Source organism: Thunnus maccoyii, chromosome 2 (assembly GCF_910596095.1).
Source record: "Thunnus maccoyii chromosome 2, fThuMac1.1, whole genome shotgun sequence".
In the NCBI taxonomy this organism is placed as follows: Eukaryota; Metazoa; Chordata; class Actinopteri; order Scombriformes; family Scombridae; genus Thunnus; species Thunnus maccoyii.
In genome coordinates this window covers 4,688,779-4,705,667 of record NC_056534.1, presented here as the reverse complement: position 1 = coordinate 4,705,667, position 16,889 = coordinate 4,688,779, and the positions used below count along the sequence as shown (strand labels likewise).

General features: G+C 39.9%; 1 protein-coding gene across 1 annotated transcript; it reads right to left on the bottom strand.

The window, feature by feature from the left end:
• Nucleotides 1-998: 998 nt before the first annotated feature.
• On the bottom strand, nt 999-16,524 carry sp2 (sp2 transcription factor). The gene is made up of 8 exons (XM_042400203.1): nt 16,407-16,524; nt 11,523-11,599; nt 9,132-9,887; nt 8,569-8,787; nt 8,118-8,412; nt 7,164-7,341; nt 5,418-5,611; nt 999-5,306 (listed from the first exon to the last, which is right to left on the bottom strand). The coding sequence occupies exons 1-8, from the start codon at nt 16,411-16,413 to the stop codon at nt 5,206-5,208; spliced, it is 1,827 nt and encodes a 608-aa protein (XP_042256137.1). The 5' UTR covers nt 16,414-16,524; the 3' UTR covers nt 999-5,205.
• Between the last annotated feature and the right edge of the window lie 365 nt (nt 16,525-16,889).

Below are 16,889 nucleotides of genomic sequence, written 5' to 3'. Positions count from 1 at the left end.
ATCATTCTTCCTGTTCATACTGACCATCAGAAGATCCCTTCATAATACACTTACAATGGAAGTGATGGAGGACAAAATCCACAGTCCTCCTTCTGTGCAAAAATGTATTTAAAAGTTTATCTGAAGCTAATCTGAAGCCTCAGCGTCCAAATGAGTCAAATCAAGTAGATATCTTTGAACAACACAGTCTTTTTAGTGCCAAAGTTCCTCTTTTTTGTTACTATACTTCCACGGCAGCTCAACAGGGAAACACTGTCCGAGGAAACACAAAGAGGGAATTTGATGCTAAAAAGACTGTAAATGTGTCAGATATCCACTTGATATGACTAACTCAGACTGCTGAAGCTGAATATAAACTTCACATCAACTTTTAACTGCATTTTTTTTTACAAAATGACTGTGGACACACTGTGGATTTTGGCCTCCATCACTTACATTGAAAGCACATTTGAAGGATCTTTTAATATCCAGTATGAACAGGAGGAATGATTACAGCGAGGAAAACCTCTTTCACTGTTCATACAAGCGCCTGACTGCTGTTTTAAGACAGACCTGAAAAACTGGGAACCAGAGACAAATCTCAAGATCAGTAGCTCCTCAATTTCAGGTTTTAGGACAGAGAAAAGCTTCAAGTCGTTTTCAACAGCTGAAAATTGCACTTATGTTTATGAATTTGGTTATTATTACATTGTTTTCACATTGACTTTAAAAATTCTCAGCGTCTTTTTATACTTCCTTTTGTTTCTTTTACATCTTCTCTTTTTGCCTTTTTGTCTTACATAAAGTACTTTGAATCACCTTGGTCAAAAAAACAACACTTGTAGAAATATTGTTCTTCAGCTTGAATATGTAAAAGGCACATTAAAAGGGATACAGTATATGCTTGTAACTATTTCTTAGATGACACATTACAACAAGAGTTGTGCAATTACTAAACCTACTCAAATAATAATTGATCCTAAAATGACGGCAGGTAAAAAACAAAAGAAGCAACCAAAATAGTTTGAGTTCTTTATTGAGGGGGTTGGCTGTAGAAAAGGAGCAAACTCTATGTTTTAGCACCTTAATACAAGTTATAAAATTAACTGCTGGTTCTCTGGGTTCTCCTGATAAACACAACAACTGGCTGAAGAACATTATGTAACATATAGGCTTGGAGAAGGAGAAGCATTTAATTCACAGAAACCAAGCAACAAAAATGTCTTAATTTGGAAAATCTGTTATATTTAATTACAATCAAGATTAAATTTACAAATTTGGAACCTGGGATTTTAATCAGTGCACATGACATTAGCATGTAACATAAGTTAAAAACACAAAAGGAATTTTACAAATGTTGTTACCTGGAATTAGACAAAAAAAAATATTTAAATACTGGGTGCAGCTGTCTAAGGCATCTTTAATTCATTAGAAAAAAGATCTAGAAGTCTTATACAAAGCAGGAATGAAGCTATACAATGTCACATTATATTTTATTCCTTACACACTGTACAAAGTCCATTTCCTTCTGGGCTGGCCATGCCAACCACAACACTAGGCAGCTTAACTTTAGTTTTTTTTTTTAATATCCTACATTTACTGTGTCTAACCAGACACACACTGTATGTACATATTCAAACATGAAAATACAAACATAAATATGAGCAGGCTCTGTCTATCCATCCCAATGGCATTGCATGTCTCCAGACACATTCTTGAAAAAATACACCAAATATTGGCCACCTAAATTATTTATCGCCCTTGTGAAGCACTTTGAGGAAAACTGGTTAAAAGTGCTTTAATAATAAATCTGACTTGACTTAAGTTCTTGGTCAAATTGCCAAGCAGTTGCTTGCTTTGTATTTAGAGCACCACAGCTTCAGCAGGCTGCACCATTCATTACATATGTATGTCACAGTATTTAAACACGCCACAGTGAAAACTCAAACCTTCAACACAGACGTAAAGCTGCTACCAACTGCCCGATGTTCACCACGCTAATTTGACCAAAAAGCTCTTTTGACAATAAGTCGGTGTATTTCTTAAATGAAAGGAACTCCCATACAAGCTCAGGCTTCAAACTGACTGATGACCTGTAAGTGAAAAGTCAGTACATCTCCGATATATCAACAACGATATGAGCAACAGTATGTTTTAAGTAACTTGTGTGAATACTGTACAGTAGGCCTAATGCTGGTCATCTGTATATCAACAAAAATTAAAACGTCTCAAGTGTTAATTTAGAATTAAAGCTATCACATAGCTGTAAAAAAAAAAAAAAAAAAGAGTTTTTGCATCTGGTGACACGATTGTCAAGTCAGGCCAAAAATTGGAAATGCAACCATATATACAGCAATGCATAGGCTACAAATCACCAAATCAAACCATGAGTAAAGCAGAATAGCAGAATAGAGTTACCCTGGAATTTTGTCTTTTTATTTCTCAGTACACAGGATGATAGTAGGGCTGGGTATCGTTTCAAATGTTTGGATACTAGTGCTGCTGCCATACCTGACTTCTGGTACCACTACGAAAATGATACTTCTTTCGATACCTTACTTTGAAAACATATTTTTTTAAACTATACACACAAGTAAAAAAAAAAAAATTACAGTTAACAAAAGAAGCATAAGTTATCACGTTGTTTAAACACAAACAGCCACACAGGAACTTGAAGTCTAAAACTGGTAAAATTTGGATTTAAATCACAAACTATAAAATCGAAGAACAAAGAAAATAAGAGCATGAATCTGACCAGACATTTCAATGCCAACCCTCAGGACTTGATATTCAATGCTATGGACCCATTTCAGCACCGGTCAGTACCAAAAAAGTATTGAAATTCGATACCCAGCCCTAAAAGTAAGCGTACCCGTTGTGGTATCCAAGAAGGATAACCAAATGTGTAGGAACCTGGTTTGAATCCAGCAGGGAAAAGGAAGGTTTGAGCAGGTTTGACACTGGGGTGGTCGACTCCTCTTGTTACTTATATTTCACTTGAACTAAATCGTAAGCACCTGATGACTCGAGAGACCTTTCTGACCTTTTTTCAGAGTTATCGATTCAGCCCTGTCGCCCTCAACGACACAGGAAACGAAGAATCTCTCTAGAAAGCTGAACTTGGAGAATTTTAGGTAATAGATATGGTTTGAAACGTGAAAATAAACGCTTCTCCGTTTCCATCATCCTGGCCAAACTACTCAGAACAAGTCCAAAGTACCATGTGGCACATTATCTTTTAAAGCTAACAAATGATGGTGAGCCATTTTCCAACAGCCCTGTCCCGACGTCTGGCCAAGTTACCGCTGTCTCCTCTACCTCTTTCATTAACTTTTCGGAGGAGTTTCTGTGAAGCATCGGAGTCCTCCACAGCAGTTTGATCCTTCCAGATGTTACTAATGATCTCCTTGTTGCAACTAAAGAAGGTGACATCCCTTTTCTTCATGATCTCAGTGCAGCTTTTCATAAGGTTGATCACAAAATACTGACTGATTACTTCAGAATTTGGTTGGGTGGCTCCCTCTCAAATCTGGTGTTCCACAGGGTTCAATTCTGGGTCCTCTATTATTCTCCTATTATATGTTTCCACTCTGTGACATCATCCCCAATCATGATAATTATTTTCACAACAACAAAGATATGATGTACCAATGAAAATTGAGAGAATCACACCCCTTCAAAAGGCCCAAATATTGCCTTTTAGAGCTCTCAAATCTCCTTAAAGTTGATAGAAATCATTTCCATAATACTGTCTTGTCCCTGCACAAAACTCCATCACCAACCAGACACAAGATAATATTTATAACCTTACTATGCGTGTTTAAATGTGATATTAGACTCAGATTTGTTTTGAGTCATCAGGGGTGTTCAGGCTTGTTTTTTTGTTGTTGTTTTTTCCAGTTTTAACATCCTGAATTTCCTGGAAAATTCTGTAATTAACATTTGCTGTCACTGTTCCTGCAGGAGTCGAGATATTCAATCTCAGCAACTCTTCGCTTGTTCCCTGTTTGTTTGGAAATTGATTTTAAAATCTGAATGACAACTTTTAAGGCACAGTGAGTTCTGGCCCTGCACTGCATGTTAAACCTTTTACGAGCCTGCGCTCAGCCTGAAATGCTGCTATTTGTTCTGAGGATTTGGCAGCTCAGTGACTGTTTGAAACTTTGCCATAAGAGATGCCAGGCCTTGGATCGCCATGTTGAAAGAGCTCCTTCCAGCTTGATCAGTACCCTCAAAGCACACTTGAACATGTGTTAAAATGTTCTTTTTACAGCCTCTTTGTATCTCTGCTGTAAAATGTTTGAATTTTTAAATTTAAGTCTCATTTAGTCTTTTTTCTTTTGTATGTTGAATTCTCTCACATGCCTACTTTGTAAATCAATTTAATACAATTGTATGGGAAAATGCTATAAATAGTTTATTATCATTATTAATATTATGTATGATGGTATGCATATACACAGATTTGTGTTATTTTGGCCGATGTAAACTTCTAAAGTTTTGTTTGGGGAATTTCATGTAATGGTCCCCAACTTTTTGGGTATACAGGTTTTAAATCAGCAGAGACTCCTGCTGAAACACAAATAGCTTAAAACAAAATTACCATGCCACTGAGGTAAAATAAATTTTTGTTAAATGTACAAAATCCGGTGTTGAGTTTCTTTTTTTGGTGCTTGATGGCCAATTTCTGGGAGCTCCTGTTGTTGTAAGAACAAAGAAATAAAATAAAACTTGTGCAAGTAAAACCAATCAGGAGTCGAGGGAAGAAAAACAAAAAGAGCCGAGAGGGAAACTGTGACTGGAGTCCTGTGGTCTTGGGTGTTGGCATCTGAATAATTCTGTGGAAAATCTTCCCTCAGAGAAGTTCATAAATAAGCAAGCAGAGTCGAGCATCTGTGTCTGAAGCCTCGCCATCTCGTCATCTTACGCGTTGAGGCGGAGCTGGTGCTGGTCTCCGCTCAGACCAGAAAAAACAAAAATAAACTATTATTAATAAATTTGCTGGATCAGTTTTGAAGTCCACCAGGAAGGATTTGTTTGTACACCACGCTACAAAGTGTCCCAGAGGAGTGAGAGAGGAGATATACAGACTTTTTTTGGAGTATGTCCCACTATGGGACAAGTCACAGACACTCCCTTGGTATGGTCTCCTCTGCCCCTCCTTCCTCTAACACAGTCTTTAGTTTATGAGAGTTTGTCTGCGTATACAGTCAACATACTGTCTGCTCACAGGTTCTTGGTGTTTATGTGAGTCTTGTAATGCTTCGTCAGGTGGTCACTCCTCATGAAGCGTTTCTGACACTGGCTGCACTCGAAGCGCTTGTCTCCTGCGAGGGAAACAAAAAAGAAAGTGGTTGGGTAAAGGGGAAAAATCTTCCAATAAGGCAACAGGAGCTTTCTTGTGTTTCAGTGTGTTTCAGTGTGTGTGGCAGACAGACCTGTGTGTGTCCTGGCGTGCCGCTGCAGCTCGTCGCTGCGTGTGAAACGTTTCCCGCAGAAAACCCAGTTGCAGACGAAGGGCCTCTCGCCGGTGTGCAGCCGGACGTGAGCTCTGAGCAGCGACGTTTTCCTGAACGTCTTCTCACAGCCGGGGACGTGGCAGATGTGCTTCCTCTTCCCCACCTCCCCGGGCCTGCAGAGCGTCCACACACAAACACGCTCCGTAAGACGAAGTTTTCAGGGTAGAGGGGAGCACTGAACATAACTCCTAACGGTCTCTAAAGGTCCAGTCTGTATAATTTAGTGGCATCTAGCCAAACGGACTCGGCAGAAATGGAATATAATATTTATAAGTATGTTTTAATTAGTGTATAATCACCTGAGCCCTTTATATCTACATAGGAAGTGGGTCCTCTTCCATGAAGCCTGCCATGTTTCTACAGTAGCCCAGAGTGGACAAACCAAACACTGGCTCTAGAGAGGACCTTTTGTGTTTTTTGAGGCCACCGTAGGTTCTCCTTCACGCTTGGAGAGGGAGGAGTATTCAGTTGGTTAAATCACCACTAGGTGCCACTAAAATCCTACACACTGCTCCTTTAAAGCATAAAAGGGAATTAAAAACCTTGAAAATATTATATGCATGCAAAGAATCAGAAACCTTATTCACCAAGCACATAAATAACTACAAGGGGTTCGTTAGAGATAACATTTAGAAAAATAAATCTTTGCTTCAGCAACTCGGAAAAAAAAAAAAAGTTTTTATTTATTACACAAAGGACTCAAAATGTTTAAGAGCAAACATCTAGTTCAGTAATTAATTGAACATCTGTCCTTGATACCTATTTCTAGTTAGTATTATTCCATCTAATTCTCCATTCATTACACTCTTATCTGCAAGTCTGCGGCGTTTTTCAAGAGCTGATTCAATCCTGTGATGACTAAGAGATTAATGTATGTAACTATAGCTGCATCCCAATTCCTTACTACACACTAATAAGCAGGTTTTAATTATAAGTATGTACTGAGTTCACACTGGAAAAGTATTAAGTAACTTAGTAAATTAAGTATTCTCAAAAAAAAATGGTGTAAATAAGCAAATCTTTAAACTACAGCTGCTGGTTGGGAAACAGTGCAGGAAGACTTTTAATTCATATCTTTCACTGTAACTTTCACTCTCCTGTTTGATTCTGTCTTGTTCTATTTTACCTTGTTTTTATTTCCACTTTAACTTTTTTTTAATGTTTCTTTTTATAACGTGTTGTGTTTCTTTTGCATTTTGCCTTGATGTCTTTTATGTTTTATGAAAAGCACTCTGAATGGCCTTGTTGAAATGAGCTATTCAAATAAACCTGCCTACACGACACAACGCAGAGTCAGACCCACAACAAGTACAAAACAACAAATTATATTCATTTTTTACAGTCAGCCAGGTACTTTTATCATGTCAATTCAATCTCTTCCCATTTCTCCTGTTACTCTCCACTGTCGATTATCTAATAATGATCTTTAAATACGAGAAAGGCATCAAATTCTGGTATTTTGTGTGAATGTTTCACCCAGCACAATACCACGGAAAACCTGCACAAGTGCAAATGTAATACTGACATGTACGGTATATGTTCACATATACAGGGATTTCAGTAACACGTCCATCATTATCCATGATCAATAAAATCTTCATCCGCTCCTCGTGTCTGTATAAACAGCCGTTCATGTTCTCCTTTAACCCTCGGAGCCACACTCACCTCTTGTCTGCGTCTTTACAGTTGGGGCAGGTGCAGGCCATGCGTCGCTTCTTCTCTCCCGGCTGGCTGGGAAGCTCCAGGGTGAGGGTCTGATCTACCTGGATGGCCGACTGGCCCTGCGCCGCTGCCAGCTGGAGCCCTCCGCCCTGCATCGTCTGCACCGTCAGGTGCTGCTGGCCTGAAAAACACAGAGACAGACTCACTGAAAGAGACGCAGCAGGACTCCGGCCGGGGCTGCCAACTTCCTAATTAGAATACGAGTTCACTGGCAGGAGCCAAAGACGACTGAAACTCTGATTAATGATTAATGGTGACATTAACATAATACAGACACATGAAAGCAATGAACTGACAACATATTCTAAACAGATGGAGTTTCTATCTGGAGTTGATTAAGATGGTTTTTTCTTTTTTTTGAGAAAAGTAGGAGCTCTTACTCCAAGCCACAAAATGTAATCGTTTTGCATTTGTTTGTATTAAGAAGCTTATTACAGTACATGTTTGAACATATGTGATGTTTATTTTGACGTATGCGATGATGAATCTGATGTCATGTTTAATATATGAGATATAAGTTTTGATATTTGTGATATTTGTGATGTACTTTATTGAATAGTTAATAGCTTTGAGATGTTGATTAGTTAACCACGCCTGCCGTTATAGAGCTTGTCTTCCTATTGGTGTGTATGGATGTATAAATATGGGTGTGTTATCCATTTTTGCAAACATTTTGACCTGATAAGGACTCGAGTAGGATTGAAATGTTGTTCTAACTGATTAAATGTTTTTGGCTTAGAGTAAGTGTGCATGTGTGTGTTAATAATTAACAACATTATTAAATTATTCTGGTCCCAGTCTATAGTGTCCGTTGCTTGTTTCCAGAGAAAATCCAGCAATTATGTCCTCAAGGTCATTAAAAAAACCTGACGTAGCCTTGGACCAACATCAACTCACCTCCTGCGTTTGTGATGGTGACAGGAACTCCCTGAACTTGGACCCCGTTGATGCTGATGGTCTGCACCGCCTGGGCTGCTGAGGAGAGCTGTGACGTATTCAACGCGATGATTCCCCCCGCCGGGGCAATTTTAGCCAGAGTCCGCTCCTTCCTCCCCCCTGCCAGTGTCCTCTTGGTGCCGGCAGGTGACGAGGTGGTGGTGGTGGCGACAGAAGTGGTGGGGGTCGTTGTTGTGGACACTGTATCCTGGATCTGGACAGACTGCCACTCACCCGATGCTGTTTTGAAGAGGATCTAAGAGAAGAAAAAGAGTTTTCATTGTTTCCCCTTCATGCTTTAAACGATGAACACCAGCGCTGAAACTTCACACTGTACATAATAATCACAACGAACGCAAACCAAGACCAACAACAACGAGTCAGAAAGGTGAAACGTTGTCTGAACGAATACCTGCGTAGGTGTCGGCTCTGCCGCGGCGACCTGCAGGCTCGAGGGGACCGACTGTCTCTGTGGGACCTGCGGCAACGTGGCGGAGGCGGCCTGCACCACCTTCAGGGCCTGCTGGGGGATCTGAACCACCTGAGAGTCATGTTTGGGTTGGACCAGCTGGACCTGCTGCACCACAGCTGGCTGCCCGGGACTCTGCACAATCAGCAGGTTGTTTCCTGCCTGTAAATACAAACAAGAGAGATACAGTGATGTTTAAAGCTTTTAGAAAACTCATCTGGATTGATGTGACCATTTTTCACCATTTTCTGACATTTTATGGACAAACAATTAATAGATTAGTTGAGGAAATAATTGACAGATTAGTTGTTTGGGCCATAAGATGTCAGAAAATGGTGAAAAATGTCAATAAGTGTTTCCCACAGCCCAACATGCTGTCCTCAAACGTCAACAACAAAAGATGTTCAAGTTTACCGTCATAAAATCCAGTAAAATTCAAATTCGTTTGCAGTTTTGGCTGCTGGAAAATAATAAAAGGGTAAATCAGTGAGGTCTCTCAGATGTACCTGAATGATGTTGTCACCAGCTTCTATCAGGATGGTCTCCATCTGCTCTGGGGGAGGGGAGGCAGCCTGTGCAGGAGGAGGAGGCGGAGGCTGAGCAGCCAGAACCACTTTCTTCTTCCTCCCTCGTCGTCCCTTTCCTGTAGTGGGAGGGGCCGCTGCCGTCTCCGTGACGATTTGAGTCCCGCCCACCTCTCCGGTAGCCACGTTGAGCGGCAGCGTGAGCCCGCTGGGGAGCTGCACCATGTTTGCGGCGGTGTTGTTAGACTTTCGCAACTTGGGCGAGGGCTTGATGGCTACAGTCTTCTGCGGCGTGACCGGGGTGGCGGCTGCCGCTGGCGCCGGCACCGTCATGGGAGTGGTGATGATGGCCTGGTTGGTGCCTGGTATGAGCTGGATCTGGCCCCCCTGTGGCATCATCTGGATGGTCTGGGCGCCCTGGATTTGCGGCATCACCTGGTACTGGATGTTGGCGGGGGCGGCGGTGTTGGTACGAGCCGGGCTCTGCTGGATAGTGAGCACGATGGGGCTGCCGGGGGCCGAGGAGCCCAGACCGGCGGGGAGCTGGATCACATTGCCCTTGGCTGACAAGAAGCCCAGGTTTTTGGGCGGAGCTGGGGCGATTGGAGCCGGCTTTATGGGGAGGAGCCTGCGAGGCTGCGGCTGAGCTGGAGGAGAGGTGACAGGAGCCTGAGCAGCGGGAGGGCCGATCTTACTACAAGTGGCAGCCAGGAGGGCCAGAGGAGAGGGCTGGGTCTCCTGCAGGGAGATACACAGTCAGACGACTCAGATACAAAACACACGGTCTGCTCGCAAACCAGCCTGACAAGAATCAGCACTTAGAGAGAGAGAAGGTGAAAAAACTAAACCAACAGATATCCAGAACTATAAACATGTAACCAGGACATCACCTGAGAATAAAAAGGAGCCTGTTACACACACATGTGGACCATGAGGCTGGATTATATTAATAAAATCTATTATCACAATGTTTTTCATCAAATACTTTGATGCTGATGTATGTCAATATACAATAATGCGAGAATGTTTTAATGACTGTTGGTGCTTTAAAAGACGAAAAAAACAAAATGTATAACAGTAAATTCTTAGTCAAGTGGATGAAATAACCAAGCAAACAGCACTCAAAACAAAACAGCTAAATCATTTCAAGAAATTGTGTTAATTAAGTCAGTTCCAAGTAGCGCTACAACAATTGTTCGATTAGCTGATCGAAGGAAAATTAATAGGCAACGATTTTGATGATCAAATAATCGTTTTAGTCATTTTTTAAACAAAAAATGCCAAATATTTGCTGGTTACAGCTTCTCCAATGCAGTGATTTAATGCTTTTCTTCGTCATACGTGATAGCAAAGTGTTTCCTTATACCTACCCAAAGATTTGGGTAGGTATAAGGTATATTAAGATATCACCTTTAAACCTGCAGTGTGAAACTTTTACATATAAATGAACATCTGTTACATTCAAGCTCTTGCCAGACAAGTTCACACAATGCTGATAAAGCCTATCACCGCCAGATAAATCTCTCTGTATTTCACAGTATGACGTAGTTTTTAATGTTTTCTATGGGCAGAGTGCACTAGAGACACCTCCAGCTGAGTCGGCTAACTTCCAGTTAGCTCTCTGCTAACTTGAATAAGGATAAAATAGTTTGATCATGCAGCTCTTCTAGACTTTCCAAATCTTATCAGAACGAATGGATCAAACTCTGATAGTGAAATCATTTCATGCGGGTTGTGTGACGCTCAAAACTATTTATCCACCGTTTTACAGCCACGACAGTAGTGACAGAGTAAGGTACAGCAGAGCCTGTGATGTAAGTACAACAGTGTTTTTGTAATTACTCTCACTGCCAGAAGGGGGAGACAAAAGTCCCACAGACCAGCTTTAACTTTAAGTTATTTGAAATTATAACAGCATTTTTTCTTTCTGATATAATAATTCATTGAGAAAATAATCAGCATGTTAATCAATAAAGGAAATAATTGTTAGATGCAGCACTAGTTGATCCACTTAGTAACTTTTGGAGTTTTCAACCATGTCTTACCTTCAGCTGAAACTGAACAAGACTCACACTGTTCCCAAAGTTAAAGAATCCAAGCTCAGACATTTAGCTCCACATCACAGCTGTGACGTCACATTGATATAATCTCCAAACTCTCAACTGTTAAAGTACTAAATTCACTGCATCATCAAGCTGCTTCACTGTTTCAGCTCTCACTTCCATTTTTTTTCTCCAACGCACTGAAAAACTTAAATTTCTAAAGTGTGATCCCGGCACAGAGGAGTCACGGGTTAAATGAGATTAAGATGAGTAAAAAGAATGCGACCGAAGCGTAGAGAGTAGCGGGACGCGGCGTCCGGCTGTTACTCACTTGTGTGGAAGCGGTGGAAGGCTGAAGGTATTCGCTGGGACTGACAGCAACAGTGGTGGCCATACTGTCCTGTTGTTCTGGGAAAACAAACACACACACACACACACACACACACAGTAGAGTCAGTTTCAGGCTGCCTGCGCTGCAGCATCTATTTTCAGCGGTTTGACGGTTCAAGAACATCACACAGGACATTCCTGCGAAACAGAAACACATCTAAAAGGAGGCGAGCTGTGTAATCCTCATCAGTTACACTAATGAGGGAATTAACTTGTAAATATTTGTAGAGCTGCAGCGATTAATCTTTTTAGTTATTATTTATAAGCAAATATGCTGAATATTTGCCGGTTTCAGCTTCTCAAATCTGATGATGTAATGCTTTTCATCATAATAAACTGATTATCTTAGTTTTTTGGACTAAAGGAGCAACTAACAATTGATTTCATTATAGATTAATCTGCTATTTATTTTCTCAATTAATTGTTTTGTCTATAAAATGTCATAAAATACCCGTTATAATTTTACCAAAGGTCTTATTTTGTCTGAAAGCAAAAGATATTCAGTTTACTATCATATATGACAAAGAAAACCATTAAATCATCACTTTTAAGAAGCTGAAAGCAGCAAATGTTCAAGCATATTAGCTAAAAAAAAAAAAGACTAAAACAATGATTCAATGATTAAAATAGTTACTGATTAATTTTCTGTTGACTAATCGATTAATCAATTAATCAACTAATTTTTCTAATTTAATCTGTTGCAATTTTTGCAACAGATCATGACAATAACTGTTAGTTGTAGCGAGTCAATAATTAGTCGATTAGTAAATTAATCACCAACTGTCGACTCAAAACGATTGACTGATTGAGAAGAAAATGTCTCTGATTCCAGTTTCTGAAATGTTAATATTTTCTGTCTTTAGTCCTTTATGAACATCTTTAGGTTGTTGACTGTTGTTGACATTTTTCACCATTTTATGAACCAAACAACTAATCAAGAAAATAATCCAACATATCAATCGATAATGAAAATAATTGATGCAGGCCTCAATATTTGCATGTAAACATATTCTGTCTCTTACAGCATTAAAGAAAGACAGTTTTAACTAAATATATATAAATATTGAAGGCAGGACATCCATTAGAGAGGTAACTGTGGTGTAATTATGACGCACTGTGCTGTTTAGACATATGAAGACCACAGGATGATACTGGTGTTCTGCTGGTTTAACCCTCTTTACTACACATCCCAGTTACATGTGTTACTAACCATTTTCCAATTCCACCTTTTCTCTCCCAATACATAATCAAAGGGTTTTGATTAATACTAAGTATCACTCCAATACCAGTCAATCATTCCTCTATATGTAAATGAACACATGGCTGTAAGTAGTACAGATGGAGACCAGAGCTGCAAAGATGAATTAATTAGTTGACTGACAGATAATTACTCAGCAACTATTTTGATAACTGATTAATCGTTTAAAATTGATCCTTTTTCAAGCAAAAATGCCAAACGTTTTCTGGTTACAGCTTCTCAAATGTGAGGATCTGAAGCCGTCTTGTGTCATAGACGGTAGTAAACACAACATCTTTGACTTTTTGACTGTTGATAAGACAAAACAAGACATTTGAAGACGTCACCTCCAGCTCTAAGAAGTTATAAACAAGCATTTCTCACAGTTTTCTTACATTTTATAAACAAAACAGTAAATCGATACAATATTATTCGATAATTAAAAATAATCATTAGTTGCAGCCATAGTTGAGACTTTGATAAAAACATTTATTTTACTGTTTATTTATAATGTTCTAGAAAGTTATAAAGTTATAGTGATACCACTATATTTATCACAGTGATTAGAAGGATTTAATTTGGATCTATCACATCTAGCTGACAACTGATCTGTTTAAACTAATATTTATGTTGCTTGGTGCTGGTGCATCCCTCATTTATTTAGATTTTTGAGGTGTTTTTGCCTTTAATCAACAGCAGACAGTATAGAGATGGTCAGACAATGAGAGAGGTTGAACCAGAGACCAAAATAAATGTTTTCTTAATATTAATCATTACACTAGTGGATGAAAATTATCTTGCAAACAATTATAAACTGAAACAAGTATTTAATTACAGGCATTATAATCTCTTATTTTTGTTAGACAACATATTTATCTTTAGTTATTCACTGCACACTTTCAATCTGCACTTTATCAGCCAACATTAAAAGGTTGCCAGCGATTCACTTTGATTGATTATCTATCTGAAATACCTTTCCAAGTCTCAAGTTCATTCTCATGCAGCAACCTACAGCTGTCCGAAATGTGAGAAAGAAACATGAACCATCTGTAAACCGGGCGCCATAACCGTGTGTGAAATATCACAGGTAACTTCTGCTAAAGCTAATGTAAAGTAGCATCAGGTAAGCTGCTTTCCATGAAGTTAGCCGAGCTGTAATGTTTGGCCTTGAAAAAGCATAAACACAAATAACTTTGACAAACACTTATCAGACTACTGGCAACCGTTCAGATGCTCTCTAAGCAGACAAATGCTCTTTTGGACTGCAGTCAAAAACATAAAGCGAGAAAAAGGCAGAATATTTATTAAGATAAGTATATTATATTCCTGTTCATACAGCAGCATAAGTACATTTAGGGCAGGCTGCCCAATAGTTTAAAGAGCAGGGTAAATCTTAGGCACCAGGGTTAGATGCTGCCTGACGGCTTAAGTGGTAAAACATACATATGATTTGAGTAAACTACAGTGCAATACAGCTTGTACACAACATCACAAGTTTTTAAAAATATATATCCTGAAACAAATTCCAGTGCAACAGATACATTTACAGATTAAAAGTAGGCAATCTGCTGCTGCTGTGTTTTCGCTTCTGATTTTATGTGGCCGTATTGCTTGGAGGGTATTTTTCGGTTTAACTCCACATACAGTTTGTCATCAGACAGTCATGAACACAGGAAACAAACTGAATTATTAGTATTCATAGTATTTAAGTACATCAGCTGAGCTCAAGGCTTGGAATCAAACAGCGGGTGATCATAACCACATGACAGCCACAGAGCAGTGTTATAGCAACCAAAGCGACAAGTGCACAAGCTGCCGGGGAAGTACCAATTCATCGGCTACTCTACGCCATCAGCATTAAAGCAGGCTTTACTACCAACAGCCCTGGTTTGTGTCTCTCATGTACCATCACGTTCAAGTCCGACAGCTAAGCATTTGTATTTTGAAAGCCAAGAAAGAAAATGTTTGAAATATTTTGTTTTGTGCAGTGGGCACATATTTTTTTCATCATCCAATGACCATCTGGGTTTGACCACCAGGTTGTTTGTTTTTTCAGAAAAACAGATGCTTAGCTCCCTGACGCCAAAGTCATGATAAGAAATGAGCAACACAGTCTAGGGCTTCATTACAACCACACTCAAACATGGATAAAGATAAACTATGTTATGTTTATTATGAATGAAATGTCTGAAATACCAAACACAGATTGCTTAATTCCGCCACCTCATCTGTCAACACTGACCTTTACCCTGACAAAAAAAAAAACAAACAGAGTCTGTTTCCTCTCATGTCATCACTCATCAAGTATTAATTGAGAATAAGTATAAATGCAGCTGGTACTTTAAAGGGCAGGTTCACAGTTTTTCAAGCCAGGAGCCCAAATGAACACTGAAATTGAACAAATCCACAGTGTGTCCACACATTTAAAAGTTGATGTGAAACTTATATGAGGCTTCAGCAGTCTGAGTGAGTCATATCAAGTGGATATCTGACACATTTACAGTCCTTTTAGCATCAAATTTCCTCTTTGTGTTTCCTCGGATAGTGTTTCCCTGTTGAACTGCGGTAGAAGTATAGTAACAAAAAGAGGGACTTTGGTACTAAAAAGACTGTAACGTTGAAAGATATCTACTTGATTTAACTCATTAGGACGGCTGAAGCTTCATATTAGCTTCAGATAAACTTTTAAATACATTTCTGCACAGAAGGAGGACTGTGGATTTTGTCCCCCATCACTTACATTGTAAGTGCATTATGAAGGGATCTTATCAGTATGAACAGGAGGAATGTTTACAGCAAGAAAAACATGTTTCAGTGTTCATTTGGGCTCCTGACTGTTGTTTTAAGAAACACTTGAAAAATTGTGAACCCGTCCTTCAAACTTTCACAGGAGGACACTTCAGCCAGCTGAGCCACTAACGTTAGTCTCTCTTAGCTGAGATACATTTATGGACATACTAACGTGGATGTGTTATGGCAGAGCTGCTAAGTCAGCAGATATCTTCACAACAATGAACCCTGCTTCTGCGTTTTTTTTCCACAACCACCACCAGTTATGCAAGTGTCTCTTTAAAGCCTTGCGAGTAATAATACAGATAAGAGAGAGAGAAATAAAAAGGCAAAGCGGCCTCAAAATTGATTTGCAGCTAACGTTAGCTGGCAAGCTAATAACTGACCGGGGCAGAGTGAAGCAGCTAGCGGCTAACTTAAGCTGATTTGATCCGTGTGGAGCTTAGTTTCGACTTGAAAACGGACCGATGTGGCACCGTTACTTGCACTATGTATTCAACTTTGTATTTTATTGAGGATTTGGTTGTTTCAGATTTGTAAAGACAACAGACGGAGCAGCTGTACACTCGGCTAGCTGACGCGTAGCTAGCGAGTCAAACTCTCTTTGATTAAAAAAAAAAAGGTAGCCGTTTTCCGGAAGTGCGTTGCTTCTTTTTTGCTTCACACAACTGCCGGAGTCGCCCTAAAATATACTTAATTGCACCACATCGTGTCCCCGTGCGTCCCCGTTCAAAATAAATACAATGTTTTAACGAAGCAGAATGTAATATAAACACCAATGTTTTAATTCCTACCCACCGCTCATGACGACATTCGCTCTCCGCGAGCCTTGAAGACCGAGCCCGTAGAGGAATCCGCCCGCGCTGCTGCACCAATCGACGGACAATGGCGCCTTGAGCGACGGCCGTTCCGATCAATCGGCTGGAGCTGTCGTTGTGATTGAAATTCGACTGGACCAATCCGAACACAGAGTTTTGCTACGTCAATAGATGGATGACGGTTCCACCAATGGGATGTCGAGGTTATGCTTGGAGGGGGCGTTTTTCTCGAGCGAGCAGGAGAACCATTTCACTGACGTCCCTAACGGCCAATGTGAGTTTTGAGGGGCAGTTCGGTCGATACAAGAATGACAACCGTGTTGATCAATGAGCTTTAAGACCTGTTTAAACTGCCCCGTGGTTTATTATGACGAACAGACCTTTACGTAGGAGAACACAGACCGCTATAAACCGGTGTACAGGGTTTATAACAGCGGTGGGAAGTAACTAAGTAAATTTACTC